At 43.1% G+C, this 14,997-nt stretch overlaps 3 protein-coding genes across 3 annotated transcripts in view; 1 reads left to right on the forward strand and 2 right to left on the reverse strand.

Annotated features, from left to right (window-relative positions):
- Nucleotides 1-787: 787 nt before the first annotated feature.
- Nucleotides 788-7,990, forward strand: kdelr3 (KDEL endoplasmic reticulum protein retention receptor 3). The gene is made up of 5 exons (XM_080775557.1): nucleotides 788-1,217; nucleotides 1,941-2,041; nucleotides 3,185-3,343; nucleotides 4,867-5,119; nucleotides 6,151-7,990. The coding sequence occupies exons 1-5, from the start codon at nucleotides 1,127-1,129 to the stop codon at nucleotides 6,192-6,194; spliced, it is 648 nt and encodes a 215-aa protein (XP_080631683.1). The 5' UTR covers nucleotides 788-1,126; the 3' UTR covers nucleotides 6,195-7,990.
- Nucleotides 7,991-9,449: 1,459 nt separating this feature from the next.
- On the reverse strand, nucleotides 9,450-12,602 carry LOC308324419 (GTPase IMAP family member 9; the record flags this gene model as incomplete). The annotated part of the gene is made up of 2 exons (XM_080776465.1): nucleotides 9,450-10,558; nucleotides 12,569-12,602. 2 exons carry the CDS (start codon nucleotides 12,600-12,602, stop codon nucleotides 9,450-9,452), a joined length of 1,143 nt encoding a protein of 380 aa, XP_080632591.1.
- Nucleotides 12,603-13,730: 1,128 nt separating this feature from the next.
- Nucleotides 13,731-14,997, reverse strand: part of LOC308323726 (ankyrin repeat and fibronectin type-III domain-containing protein 1) — a 29,125-nt gene continuing 27,858 nt past the window's right edge. The window contains exon 20 of the mRNA XM_080775523.1: nucleotides 13,731-14,972. Coding sequence (XP_080631649.1) covers nucleotides 14,934-14,972 — 39 coding nt within the window. The 3' untranslated portion in view covers nucleotides 13,731-14,933. The remainder of the gene's footprint in view (nucleotides 14,973-14,997) is intronic.

Genomic DNA, 14,997 nt, shown 5'->3' on the forward strand with positions numbered 1-14,997 from the left:
ATGTCAAAATATCAAATCAAGGCGCCCGCTGGCCTAGTGGTCCAGGCGGATGCCACATATGCGCTCTGGCCTAGGCAGCGTGTTCGAGTCCCGTTCGTGGCGACCTTTACTGCATGTCTCTCCCTGTTTCTCTCTCGATCTTTCCTGTATCGCCACTTGAGGCTATCGATAAAGGCAAAAAATATCTAATCAAATCAACCTTTACTTAGATAGCACATTTCACACAACCGAAATTGACCACAGTGCTACAGTAGAAAAAATCACGCCCGTGTGAATTGAGTGGTGAAATTCTTAGATTAGAAACAATCCCTTGAGATGAACCATCTCGTTTTCTAGGGGGTCCGCAATTCACATACACTTCATACATAAAGACACTTTTTTACAGACAATTCAACCAGACAAAACAAAACAAGACAAAACAATACAATTCCTAGATAAACAAGAAACAACAACAGAACTTTAGAACTTGAAAGGGGTTTGTGGGTTAAACATAGGCCTTCCTTAATTGTATTGAGGATGACTGATGCGTCATTGATGCGCACAAAGAGCATGCCAGGCAGTATGCCACCTTCCATTTATAGGACGCCTGGTATCGTATTAGTGGTAGACCTTTACCCGATGATATTAATAAGGATTAAATGGAGGTTGAAACTTTTCCAGTCGTGCACCGCCTCACTAAACAGCCAACAGACAGCAGACTGTCGCCATCTGCTGTAATAAGTGTATATTTTGTTTTTTTTTGGGGCGGCACACCAGCCAAACAGATCACGTCCTCCCCGCCCCTGGAAAGCCTGGAACACGGATGGATGGAGTCGGCTGTCAGCAGCCACGTCACCCACACAGTACACACAACAACTTTTTTTCCTGGACCATTCTCTCACGCGGCCGAATTCGCCTGGGCTGTTTCCGAATTTGCAGGGAATGTATTTGATTGCGTTTTGATCGCGAACGAGGCGAGCGTCGTTGAGGGAAGCTCTGTGGACTAGCATAGCTTTATGCTTTCTAAAGTAGCGTATAGTTAGCAGCGCTTCTATTTATAATTCACCGCAGATTCTTTCTTTTTTGACTTTTTGTTTTTGGGAGACTGCTTTCAGACGGCTTTTTGTAGGGCACACGATTTGCAAAAATGAACATCTTTCGGCTAGCTGGTGACGTGTCGCATCTCATAGCAATCATTATCTTGTTCCTGAAGATATGGAAGTCCAAATCCTGCTCTGGTATGTTGTTTAAATTTAATTCCAGTAGCCTGTATTAGTTGGTCAGCAATCTTGCAGCAGAGACTTTACGGTGCAGGGCAGGTTTTAGGGGGTGTCGCTTAAACTTAAGGCCCATTGCTGACTTAACATGTAGCCTAGAAGGCTATTATTTAGTTGAAAGAATTGGAAATTAGCATGATCAGGGACATCGAAACATTAAGTCAGTATAACGTCTCAGGAGAAAGCATCACAATTATTGATTTGTTGAAGAACTGCAACGGTGATCCAGTATATAGTTCTGCACTTGCAGTGTCAGCTACGTGGCAAACCCGGACGTTATTGTAACTATGGCAACAGTGGCCCAAACGGGTCATTAAATTGCTGAGCCTACTTGGCAGACCTTTAACTCTACACACCTTTTAGTATATACAATGCATTTGTGACGGTGATCAATCAAGCTCTCTTCTGAAGTCACAGGGCACATGCGGTTGCCACTGAATTGCATAAAGAAGATGTGTGCAAAACTATGCAAGCTATTTGAGGAATGAGGAATGAGCCAAAACTATCACTCTGAGCTATAATTTGTATAGGGCTGGTATATTATATTTTCGAAAATGTCTCGAAATGACTGTAATTCATTACTTTTGAAAAGGTTTGCTATAGGAGACGCTATAGGGTTCATGTGGTTTAAAATGGGGTTTTTTTGCATACAGTATTTTTTGTCTCCCTGTGTACTGTTTGTAGGTATCTCTGGGAAATCTCAGGTGCTGTTTGCGCTCGTGTTCACCACAAGATACCTGGACCTGTTCACTGCCTTCATCTCCATCTACAACACAGTCATGAAAGTAAGTGTGTGTAACACGCACACACACACACACACACACACACACACACACACACGCACACACAGTGTATAGAGTTTGGGGTCCTTTAGCTTTGCGGCAGGCACGTTCATGTTGATATACATGTAAACCTAAACACACTTTTTTTGGATGTTCGTGAACTATGCAAAGTTTTGGAAATATTTGAATGATGCGATGCATAATTGAATATTGTGTGCGTGTTGTACAGTAGGTACTATAATAACACATGTCATTCATCATTGTTGCATGATGAATGACAAGGAAATAATGCAAAGTAAACATCACAGTGGTTCGCCCTGTGCATACATCCTTCACTCACACTTCTTATTCCTGCCCACACACACACACACACACACACACACACACACACACAAGGAGTGTTCATTATATCGAAAACTGGTTACAAATGCATAGCATGAGCGAGCAACGTCATGAAATTGTTCCCCATTTGAGCATGAGTCGAAAGAGGTTAATTATTGCATTCGTCAGGCCGGTATGCAAACTGGTTTTGGTGGCATGTCTTCTTTTCATTGTTCAGCACAAATTGTACCTCGTCAATTAACCCCCCTCCTCCTCACGCTACACCGCTGATACCGTCAGTACCGTCCCTGACCAAACGGATGTCTTGTCTACGTGAGGAGGACGAGGATTGATTATATTATAATGTAACCTTCAGGACATTACGTTGTTCATCTTATGCTTATCCATCTCCGTCCCCTAGCTGCTGCTATGATATTTCATGTTTTACATGGTGTTAAGAGCCAAGTGTTGTTTGTTTATGGTACAGCTTGCCCTTGTGTAACAGAACGGTCCCTGATGTGCTCTCTGGGCAGAATAACTGCACCACAGGCCTGTACTCTGTGTGTACTACAGAGAGAGTACAGGTCTGCTGTATTAAAATAACCACCAACACCTTTTAACCCATTCTGACCTGAGATCAGATTCTAAAAATGTCTGTTTGAAAATGACAGTTTTCTGAAAAAGCTATGTTTCTATGTCAGTCGTTCTATACTACGGTCTACCTGATCTAATGTCTCTTTCTCTGCTGGTCAGGTGGTGTTCCTGGGGCCTGGCCTATGCTACGGTCTACCTGATCTAATGTCTCTCTTTCTCTCTGCTGGTCAGGTGGTGTTCCTGGGCCTGGCCTATGCTACGGTCTACCTGATCTACATGCGCTTCAGGAACACCTTTGACTCCGAGAACGACACGTTCCGCGTGGAGTTCCTGCTGGTGCCCGTCATCGGGCTGTCCTTCCTGGAGAACTACGCCTTCACTCCGCTGGAGGTGAATATATCATTAACCCATTCTGACCTGAGATCGGATTGATACAAGGTTTCCACTGGACACACACTGGTCTGATTAACCCATTCTGACCTGAGATCGGATTCTAAAAATGTCAGTCGATCTTTCAAAAATAGCAGACCTACAAGCTCGTAGCGCGCCACTCGGTGGCATGCTATGAGCTTGTAGATCTTCTTTTTTTCAATAGCTAAAGCATAACATAGTGCTGACACCAGAATGGGTTAAACGAGTGCTTCCTATAGTTCAGGTCAGGTTTTGCTGGCCTACTTCTGAGGACAAGGGCCCCGCGTCACATGAGAGCTATACTCTGCCTTGATGACTTTGGGTCCCACACCACAGTACAGTAGTAACTGCATAATTTGCTAAATTTGAGCCCCGGGGACAGAAACAGATGTAAACCCCCTGTGTTATCATCATCATACAATGATTTTTCAAAGGGTTCAGTGCCAGGACATTAAGGCAACTGAACGACTTCAACTCAAACAAAAATGAAGATCTTGTAGGAAACGGCGAGACAGGAGACAGGGAGGCTGTAGGTGTGGTTCCAAGGGGAAGATTCTTAATCATTGTACCATTCATTGATGGTACACACCCGTGTGAAGTGAGGGGCGCTCTTATCATCGTACATCATCATGACGTAAAATAGACACTGAGCCGATTTGCTCTGACACTATGACGTTAAAATTCTCCATTCATTGTCGATGGGAATTTAACGTTTGTGTAGGACAAAAATAGACAATAAGCTGATTTGCTCAGACACTACTTAAATTCTCCATTCATTGTCAAAGGGAATTACATTTTTGTCTAGATCGAAAATACCGATTTTGCTCGTCCACAATTCACATAAACATTCATTGTCAATGGGAATGTATTGTTTGTGTAAGACGAAAATCTACACTAATAGCTGAATATTGGACGTATAGCAAATGTGGCTACTTTGCCTATCATAAAAACCGTACATACAGTACCTATCCCATTCCTTTCTTTTTAGTATTTTAGTATTTTATTAAATTTCCACAAAGTTACAAGTCATCACATTACATATATCAAAATCTTGGAAATCCATACAAATATATGCTGCTTGTCATCATATAAAAACATCACATCAAATACATACATCATAATACATCATAATACATAATATATACATAAAATCCAATTAGCGCACAACCACTTAGGCGCCAGAGAGTGCGAGCATAACAGTACCATGCTTTGGTGCGATGTGTACTATCCGCAACACCCCCTAAAGCCCAAATGCCTGCGCCTGCATGTGCTGTTCTGAGGGTCTCGCCACCCGCCAACAAATAGCACCATGCTTTGGTGCCATGTGTGACTATCTGCTGGCATGCAACAAAACCCCCAGAGCCACACACTCAGTACAAACATTTAAAAGTATAAAATGTCCAAGAGGGAGTCCTCACATCAGGATAAGGCAGAATAAGGGCAGAAAAAATATATATACATTACAGTCTGGACTGTTCCTTTCAATGTCCCATCATCTCCAGATCCTGTGGACCTTCTCCATCTTCCTGGAGGCGGTGGCCATCATGCCTCAGCTCTTCATGATCACCAAGACGGGCGAGGCGGAGTCCATCACCACCCACTACCTGTTCTTCCTGGGCCTGTACCGCGCCCTCTACCTGGCCAACTGGGTGTGGCGCTACCACACCGAGGGCTTCCTGGACCAGATCGCGGTGGTGTCCGGCGTGGTGCAGACCATCTTCTACTGCGACTTCTTCTACCTGTATTTCACAAAGGGTGAGATAGAAGGTGACGCATGCAGAACGGGGGGGGGGGGGGGGGGATGGAGATTATATTGTGCTGTAAATTTAAATGTGTTAAAGTCTCTTTCAGCGCCACCTGGTGGTCACCAGTTTAGGCTTTTGAGTGCCAATTCTCCCATTATAAAGAAAGAAAGAATTTGTAATTATATTATGCATGTAATGTGCATGTCAACACCTGTACACCAGATTAGAGGAATTTTCAAATTATATATATAAAAATAAATAAATAAATAAAATAATCCGTGGCATCCGGTACATAATTGGCAATTAGACGTCTTGACGTTTTTGGCTCTTAAACTTAACAGTAAAACATAGCGTTAGTAACCCTAACCGTAGACTGGAACTCACTTATGCTTTCTATGGCATGGGCAGCTCCCTCCCGGCAGGAGTTATATGATTATCTGGCCACGCGAGACTAATGCATAAAGAAAAACCGAGCTCTTCATCAAAGCATTATATCGTTTAATTCAAAATATAAAATCTGATAAAATTGTTTATACACAATACTTGAAGTAGTGTTTTTGAAGTGTGTTATACTGAATACTATCACAATTTTGATCGACTTTGCAATCACAGCTGTGATGTTATATTCGTTATATTGCATATTGCATTAGACATTTAAAAGGCAATTGTTCTATGATAGTCACCTCAAATTGTATTCAATGATATTGTAATTACAGGAGCTTTGCCCCAGCTGGCTGTAGTAGACGCAAACATTTTGTCGTAGGTTTCAAAACCACTCTGGGGCAGCGGTGGCCGAACGGTTTGCGGAGCAGTCTTGATATCGGAAGGTCGCTAGTTCGTATCCCCGGACCGGCATGTTAAATAATTACCACTGTTGAAGTGCCCTTGAACAAGGCATTGAACCTCTACCATGAAATGTTCTATGAGCAGGGCCTGGCTGTAAACAAGTTCTTGAGCTTAGTCCAGTTACCCTGCAGGGTAAACATAGTACCTTTCCTTTCCTTTCCTCTTATGTCTTCATTTGCTCTCCTCTGTCCACAGTTCTTCGAGGGAGTGGAAAGATGAGCCTGCCGATGCCAGTTTAACGAGATGTGCCGCCATTGTTGTGTTCAAACCGCTACCATTCTGTGCCTCTGCTACTACACAGTTATGCAATGGAACACATAGTGTACAGTACCATGCCAATCAACTGTTGTGAGCGGTGGGACTAATGGCCTATCGGGCCATGATTGTGTGTGTAGGTCAAGATGAGGTGCGTGTGTGTGTGCGTGTGTGTGTGTGTGTGTGTGTGTGTGTGTGTGTGTGTGTGTGTGTGTGTGTGTGAGAGAATGTTTAGAGGCTTGCGTGAGTGCACGCATACAGTAGCTGTAGTGGTAAAGCTATTGCAATGTACAGTATGTTTTCTTTTTTATATAGAGTTCAAAAGTGACTACAATTGTGTGCATGTAGAACCTAAACATGATTTGGGACGGCAGAAATGATGAATTGTGCATTTGTTCCTTGCTTTATTTTTTTCACCCATGGATGCTGAGATAGACTCCAGTTAAATACCATTAAATGCAGTTATGTGGGATTTATCTTGTTTCCATAGCCAATGCTTACAGTATACCCACTAAAAAACTGTAAATATGGTTTGTTTAGCATATCGTACAACCCTCAGGTAGTCTAAGATACATGTCTTCCTGTACAGTAGCCCACATGTCTTTAGTTTTGACATGGCATACCGTATGCTCATACCTGTATGGCTATGGGCGTGTCTAGCTTTTACAGAATACCCAAATGTTTTTGAATCTCAACTTTCGCAAATTTTAATATTGCCATATAGGGACCATGAGCGATCATGAGCAATTCTAGTAACCATGTGAATGGGGAACCCATAAAAAATAATGCCAGAACCTGATTTTTTGTGTCATTGATTCAGCCAAATCATGACTATTTCACTGTATTTATTGATTCACTTAAAATTACCACAGTACACAAAATGCATCATTATCACCACTGCAGGGTCTATCTTCTATACGATCATTTGGGATGAGGGTCCATGGTGCCCCAAGGGGTCAGTGACCTGAAAAATGATATAAGAAACATACCTATACTTTGTATACATTGTACTTTAAGTTTGTAACTCTGGCTGTACTCTTCTTTCACTCTACGATGTTCGGATACAGGTCCAGTGGGCACCTAAACCTTGTGGGCACCTCGACATTAAATTGGCAATTTACAGAAATTCTAGACTACCGGTATGTCCTACATAATTTTAAAGATAAGATCCAACAGGAAGCACGCACATCTCCAGAAATTCTACAGGTGCTGGTCAAAAACATACGTACAATGAAAAGGAAGGGATGTCCTGGTAAACCTGACGAAGACCCACAAGGGTCCAAAAAACTTACCTTCAATATATCTGGTATCCTGATGATATCCTGGGATCAGTGAAGCAGTGTGCGGACATCCCTTCCTTTTCATTCTACATGATTTTAACCCACAATCCTAGCCTAAATTTATTGAAAAACATTAATAATTATCAGCCTTAAATTTACCCCATAAACTTCTTGTTTATCCCCAAAATTACTGTATTTATTATAGACATAATTATTGGCTATTGGGCCTTCCTTACATGTAATAAAAACATGTCGTTTTGGCCCCTCATTTGTGAATTGAATGTACTTTAGGTATAAAATAAACATGGTGCCCATGCAGGCCCCAGTGTTCTCAGGGGCCCCCTGAGAACACTGAGGCACTGGGGGTTCCCCAGTGTTCTCAGGCCCCCCCCCCAGTGTTCTCAGGGGCCCACTGTTCCGGTTACCCAATGGGATATTCCTTGTTTGCCACAACCAACGTATTTTGTCTTTAATGCCAAATATTACTTACTTTTTTTGTACTTCATTTGTCTATATTCTCTTTTTGATATACAGTATGTCAAGATTATTCTTTCAATGGGAGAAAAAAGGGCTCGGCAATTTGTGAAAAACCCAAAGATATGAGAAACTGTGGAGAGATACAGTAAAACAATTGTTTACAGTACTAACCTTTATTGTTCACTTCATACCCCACTTCTACATGTATCTAAATCTTTAATGGCACGTTATGTTATTCAACATCTGTCTTGTAGACAGATTTCTGGCACACCTTTACAAGTGTGCTACATCATTCTGAAATGGGTAGGACCACTTCACCACTTTTCAGCCTGTCTTCATATAATAGGTCCTCACTAATATTCATGATATTTTTTCCCCTACTCAGTCTGTGTCTCATAGGGTCGGCTGTGGGCAGTTCAGAAAACCTGTCCACCAGTGACATCATCGTTAGTCAGATCAAGATTCCTTTTTTTTGCAGCCTTTCAGGAATACAAAGCCTGCTGTTTCTATTATAGCTTGGAATTCCCCATCGATGATGTCACTGGTGGACGGGTTTCTGAACTGCCCACAGCCCCTCCCATGATGAGACACAGGCTGAGTAGGAGAAAAAAAGTGGCATTTTATCATGAACATTTAGTGAGGACCAATTATATGACGATTGGTTGAAAAGTAGTGAAGTGGTCCTTTAACATGGAATTGTAATGCGTGGTGTTGATTAACTTTATTGCTGATCTATTGAGTTGCAACACGCCAAGACTACACACACACACACACACACACACACACACACTATAACAGTATGATCAGAGGTCATTAATGATTAATCACTGATAATTAAGCAAACCATGTCATTGTTTCACACATGTTAGTGTCATGGGATCAGGCACATGTATGATGTGTACACCACCATACAAATAAGTTAACACAGTGAGGGATATAGTGTTGTTTTCGTCGACTAAAACTAATACGAAAAATGTTCGTCGACTACCTTTTTCCACTGACGAAAACTAAATGGAAACTAAATAAAAAACTAAAGCTATGATGACTAAAACTAAGACTAAATATACTGACAGTTTCATCAACAAATAAAAGCTAGACTGAAATGTTGAAATGTCATTTTACAATTCGTTGCATGCTGAAAATAGCAGATCTACGGCTATTTTCAGCAAGTGTAAAAACAGTCATTACGTCAAGGCCTGCCAAAATACATTTTAGTCGACTGAATCAACTGTAGATTTAGTCGACTAAAACTAGACTAACAATAAAACATTCCAGGTGACTAAAATGTGACTAAACTATAAGTGAAAACCATTCAAGATGACTAATGACTAAAACTAAAATCTGCTGCCAAAAACAACGCTAGGTGTGAGGGAGTCATAAGCTATCTTCACTTTATACACACCACCAATAAAATGTTAGTGACTGATAAAAGACCTGATTTAACACTATTAGTGAGTATACAGTCGCACAACAACCCTTGCTCTAAAGTCCAAGGCTTTTGCGGTGTTTGTACAACACTTTGCTCCCTTCTCTGACCGCGCCGCCCACCACTTTGGCGGCCGAACTGACCGTGAGAGGATTGGTGGCCAGCGCGGCGGCCTTCTGCACCACCTTCCCCTTCTTCAGCTTCCCCTTGTCCCCCTTACCCATGATGCCCGCCCCCTCCGCGGCCCCTTTCCCCAGGGCGGTCATCAGCTCGCACCAGAACAGTTTCTCCTCCGTCTTCCTGGCGAAATCTATCTCCTTCTTCTCCTCCTCCTCCATCCTCTTCCTCCTCTCCAGCTCGGTGCCCTTCGTGTCTTCTGGCTGCTGCTGCTCCAGCTCCGCCACCGGCTCCGCCTCTCTCTCTCTCCACGTGGGCATGCCGGCCCTGGCCGCCAGAATCCCTTCCTGTGCCAGTCGGATGGCCCTCTCCGCCTCCTGGAACATCTCCACGCTGTAGCAGCCGCCTCCGTTCTCCGCCACCATCTTCTCCACCTTGTCCAGGAGCCGCGTGACCTGCGGCCGCGGCGGGCATTTCGGGCGGGCTGGCGTTTCCGGCGACGCGTCCTCCTGTCTGCCCCCGTCGCCGCTGTTGTCAAAGACGTGGTAGCCCCCGTGGCAGCTGTCCACGAGCGCCGACAGCTCGTCGCTCTCCTCCAGGAAGTCCTGGATGCTCTTGCCCTTCAGCTGGTCTCCCCACGTGAACAGCACCATGGTGAACCGGGTCGCGGCGGGCCCAAACGTGGCCTTGATCCACTCCAGGGTGTCCCTCTCCTCGTGGGTGAACCTGCCCAGTTGGACGGTCAGCAGGAAGGCGTGGGGTCCCGGCGAGGCCAGTGACACGCATCGCCCCACCTCGGCCGTCACGGCCTGGGGAGAGAGGCACGTGTTGAAGAACCCCGGGGTGTCGATGACGGCCACGCCTCTTCGCCCGCCCTCCACCGCCCCGGTGGTCTGCCTCTCGCACCGCGTGGTGGCAGAGCGTGGCGACAGGGCGACCCGGAAGGGCGTCCCACGTCCCACGATGCTGTTGCCGGAGGCGCTTCTGCCCGAGCCGGTCTTCCCCACCAGAACGATTCGTAGGAGGTCACCACCGCCAGCGCTGGACTCTGCAGGCAGTGAAACAGTTAATTTATCAACACCACTGTTTATTTCCAGAAAATACTGTTAATCTGTATCAGTATATTTCACTCATCATCTTTCTAAGCCATAGATTCAGGAGGTCGAGCTAAGGAAGGTTTATCCATTCCTGCTATAGCATTAAGCAAGAAGACACTATTAGTAGGATGTAGGGCAGGCTATATGTATTTATGTGCAGGTGGAAAGAACACAAAATGCTGCCACTAGATGGTGCTAATTCTCTTGTTGGTGCAATGCAGGGAAATACAGTGCAGATTGCAGAAGCAGGAAGTAGGAAGTCAGATGCTAGGAGATGTATTCCATGCATGTTGTGGACAGGTGAACATCTGAAGGTAAATGTGTGCATGTTGTGGACAGGTGAACATCTGAAGGTAAATGTGTGCATGTTGTGGACAGGTGAACATCTGAAGGTAAATGTGTGTAAAAAAATGGCGATTGATTATCAACCACAGTGATGATGATACATGATGTACACTGTTAAGTTTTACATTGTGATGTTTTGTTTCTATGGATGGCAACAAGTCATTATTGTGAAGCTGTGAGCTGATCCCTTGGAGTGTGAGAACTATAAGCTGCTGAGAGAGTGGCAAAACATTGAGCAGCATGTTGGAGTGTTGGAGTTTGGAAGCGCTTGTTGTAAATCACTCAACCGTCCTGCCGTGCCACCTGTTTCTAAATGTCACATAATGCAGGAGGCAGCAAAATGTTGTGTTATTGAAAAACAAGCACTTCCAAACTCTGAAAAATAATCAAATGCAGGGCATTTCTTGATAGAAAGTAGCTCATAATAACGTTTCTATGGTGGATTTTTATGAAACTAAAACTTTGCAGATAGAAAGAGGATAATTCAAGCTTTTCGTACAGCTGCTATGTTGGTGAGTTTAACATTGTTTAATGCAATCAGACAGGACTTTTCTGTTTTGGATGAATGGGCTGTCGAGGCCAGAAAGTAGTTCTTTGCCACTCAGTGGGCGTTCCCGCATAACTTCCAGGTCACGCGCATACCCTCTATAGAATTGAATGTAGGCTATGTAGACTGCGCTGGAGCTTTGGCATGGAGGGGTCAGATCAACATATGGAATAAATTCTGTACTGGCCATACAGTATAAGGAGCATGTCTTGAGTGTACAGGGTTTGATGAGGTCAGATCAACATATGGAATGTCAGAACAGGTCAGCTCCATACAGTATATGGAGATCTAAGGGTGGTATAGCGGGGACATTTCTCTTGAGTGTAGTACAGGGTTTGATGAGAGCCCAGGTTGGGCCGGGCCATAATTCTTCGGGCCTGTTGAGAACTAGTTTTTTGCCGGCTGCCCGGGCACTAATAACTTTGGGGCAGGCCCGTCTAGAGTTTGAATGGACAGTTGGGCCTGTTGAGAACTCTAGTTTTCGCTGCCGGGCTGCACTACTTTGGGGCAGGCCCGTCTAGAGTTTGAAATTTGAATGGACAGGTAGGCCTATAAGTCAAAAGGGAGACATCGAAGAGGATGGATGGATTGGGAAGGATCAACATAATATGGAATGTCAGAACAGGTTCTGAAATATACCCATATATGGAGATCTAAGGGTTTGAGGTTTGAGGTCAGATAGAGTTACTGGCCAATAGTGATGAGTTGACAGGGACCAGGGATCTCCATATATATGGGCTTAACTGCAAGGTTGCATTTACTATGATATCAGGGTCGCCACATCTCCATTCTACATCCCTGATGATGTCACATGATGTCACGAGACCTGGGCACCATATTATGTTGAGACACTGACAGGAAATGCTCGGTCGCAATTAACCACATGTTTTATGTTTTCACTATTTTGTTATTTATTTTATTTTATGTATCGTTTGGGTAAAGTCTTGCTCATTGAGGCAAAAACAGACAAACACAGAAGCAGAATAAAGAACCCATTATTGTGGTTACTGGTTTGTGTCCTCATGGACACACACACACACACACACACACACACACACAGACACCGTACCTTTAGCTGACGCCGCACATTCCAGTGACGCCATCCTCCAGCTGGCGAGCTCACGAGCTCACGAGAGGACACAGCGAAGTCCAACTAATATAGCTACGTTGTTTGTTATCGTAATCGGTAAATCTCTAGCCTATTACACCAGGACTGGACACTAGTACGTACGTTTCCGTATAGATATGTTATATATTTACCATTATTTTAGATACAAAGCGATCTGTTCTCTCCAATATTGCGAAATAAATCTCTTCTTTCATCAATTTGCTTTCAACCAAGCTGCGAACGGCACGGTGCTGCTGCCAATGTCAAATGAGTAGAGGTGTGTGTTTGTGTTGTGGAATGCTATGCAGCGTGTACGTGGTGCGCACGCGGCTCATTCTGGGTGACAGCGACCTAGACCTGGCTATAATCTGAGTTCCCAGACATTGTATTTTTCGACCTGGCTGCATTGTGACGGACTATAGTGTCAATCAAACTTGAGCGTTATGAATCACCTGTCTCATGTCTGACTGAATGTGAACGTCATCATGGGTCCCCAAATGTGTTTTTTATGCCTAAAATAAAAGGGGGAAATATATATAGGTATATATACATATATGCCTACACATTTGGGGACCCATGATGACGTTCACATTCAGTCAGACAGGTCATTCATAACACTCAAGTTTGATTGACAGTCCGTCACAATGCCAAAACTGAGCATCAGCTAGGGCTGTTGTAATAATATATTCTTTAAAACTCTGTCAGAGGAGAAGCAAACCATTTGTAGAGGAGCTATAGGAGACCATTTGTAAGGATCATGATCAGGGGTCATCGCCATTTATTCTTTCAGAGCGAACGTTTTTGCTTCTGGGGGGTCCCTAGAAAAACATATTTTGAGGTGAGGGTCCGTGGCCAAATACAGATAATTCTGGGGGTCCTTGACATGAAAAAGCTTGAGCACCACGGATATAGAAACATAGACTTTTTTTAAATCGACCTCAGTCCTAAATGTAGGCTATATGGGTTTTAACACTAGAAATAGTTCGATCAAGATGACAATCAAGACACTTCAAATTGGTGAATTTTAATGTTTTTAAGTCATGAATAAATCACGTGAACATTGATGTGTGTAGAAGCTAAAACTCCCCCCCCCCCCCAACTCTTTCAAAATAAGATGACCCTTCCAAGGTTGTAGCCTCAGTCACCCAATAAGAAAAATAATAATACAAATTATCAGTTGAACAACATTTTTAAAACCGTTTTCAAATATACACACTATATCCACAACATGTCACCCCATCCATGCCACCACCCCTATACATACAATACATACTAATAATAATAATAATAATAATAATAATAAAGAAAACCATTGAATTAACAGCATTATAACAGTATTGTTTCAGTAAATGTCAAAAGTGCAGACCGGTACAGTGAATAGTTTGCTGACTGCAAAGCAACAATAATTATACTATTATGATCAATAATAATAATATCAATATCCTCAGTCCTGCAGGAGATAAGTGGCTTCCTTCACTTTAGCTTTATACTCCTGTTTTTTACCTCAGAATTTAGTTTATAGCTAAAGTAGCCTCCTAATATAAACTTGTAATTGTTCACATCAGATTCTCTAATGCACTGAATCTTATATCACAGAATAGAAGAGATATAAGTAGACGTTAATACAGACAGTTTTTGGTACTGTAGGTTTGTGTCTACAAACTAGGTTGTGATCTTGAGAGTTCCCTATAGTAAGTTGTTGTGGGGTAAATGTCATTGTTTGGGTTGATATGAAAAGCTCATATCCAGTCTGTAATATTCAATACTGAGTCGTGATGCAACTTGAATAAATACCTTTGAGATAAGAGATTAGCCAAAGAGCCAAAAGTACCAGTGAAAATGAAAGTAAAGGATGTCTACAGTAGCTTATCGTATACAGACAAAACTGTCACACGCATACCCTAGTCTATACAAACAGATTTTCAAGCATACTGTAGAATAAGATATGATACTTTGGCCATATTTTGTGCGGCGTCTTATGCCGTATGACTAATCTTATTAGGCATTTTTAGGCAAACTTTTGAAAAAAGACATTCATGTGAATCATGTCTATTCATAAGACATAAGACGCAATGCAAATTAGGCTCTGTGTGTTGTAGAATAACGATTACAATGACCCAAAAATGGGTCCCAAGAATGTTTTTCTGTGAGCAAACTGCAGCACCGTCTAGATAGAAAAATCAAAATGTCCTTCCCTGTAGGCTCCGGGGGGAACAGCAGGGATTTATTTAGTGGTCAGGAGGAGGAGTGATGTGTGCCTGGAAGTCACACAAAGCTTACTTAGCAAGTTATCCGGGGCTCGTAAAAGACATCAATACATCAATCATCAGGAGGAGGACATGTAAGAAGAGCTGTCCCACTCCACCTGGCTCCTCATCAGGAGGACATGT

Source organism: Protomyctophum bolini, assembly GCF_963924005.1.
Source record: "Protomyctophum bolini genome assembly, chromosome: 11".
NCBI classification, from domain to species: Eukaryota; Metazoa; Chordata; class Actinopteri; order Myctophiformes; family Myctophidae; genus Protomyctophum; species Protomyctophum bolini.

Bases quoted from the DNA above. Each gene is read 5' to 3' on its own strand.
- kdelr3 (XM_080775557.1), top strand. From the start codon at position 1,127: ATGAACATCTTTCGGCTAGCTGGTGACGTGTCGCATCTCATAGCAATC. The intron at 1,218-1,940 runs GTATGTTGTTTA...TACTGTTTGTAG, and splicing joins GAAGTCCAAATCCTGCTCTG to GTATCTCTGGGAAATCTCAG. The intron at 5,120-6,150 runs GTGAGATAGAAG...CTCTGTCCACAG, and splicing joins CTACCTGTATTTCACAAAGG to TTCTTCGAGGGAGTGGAAAG.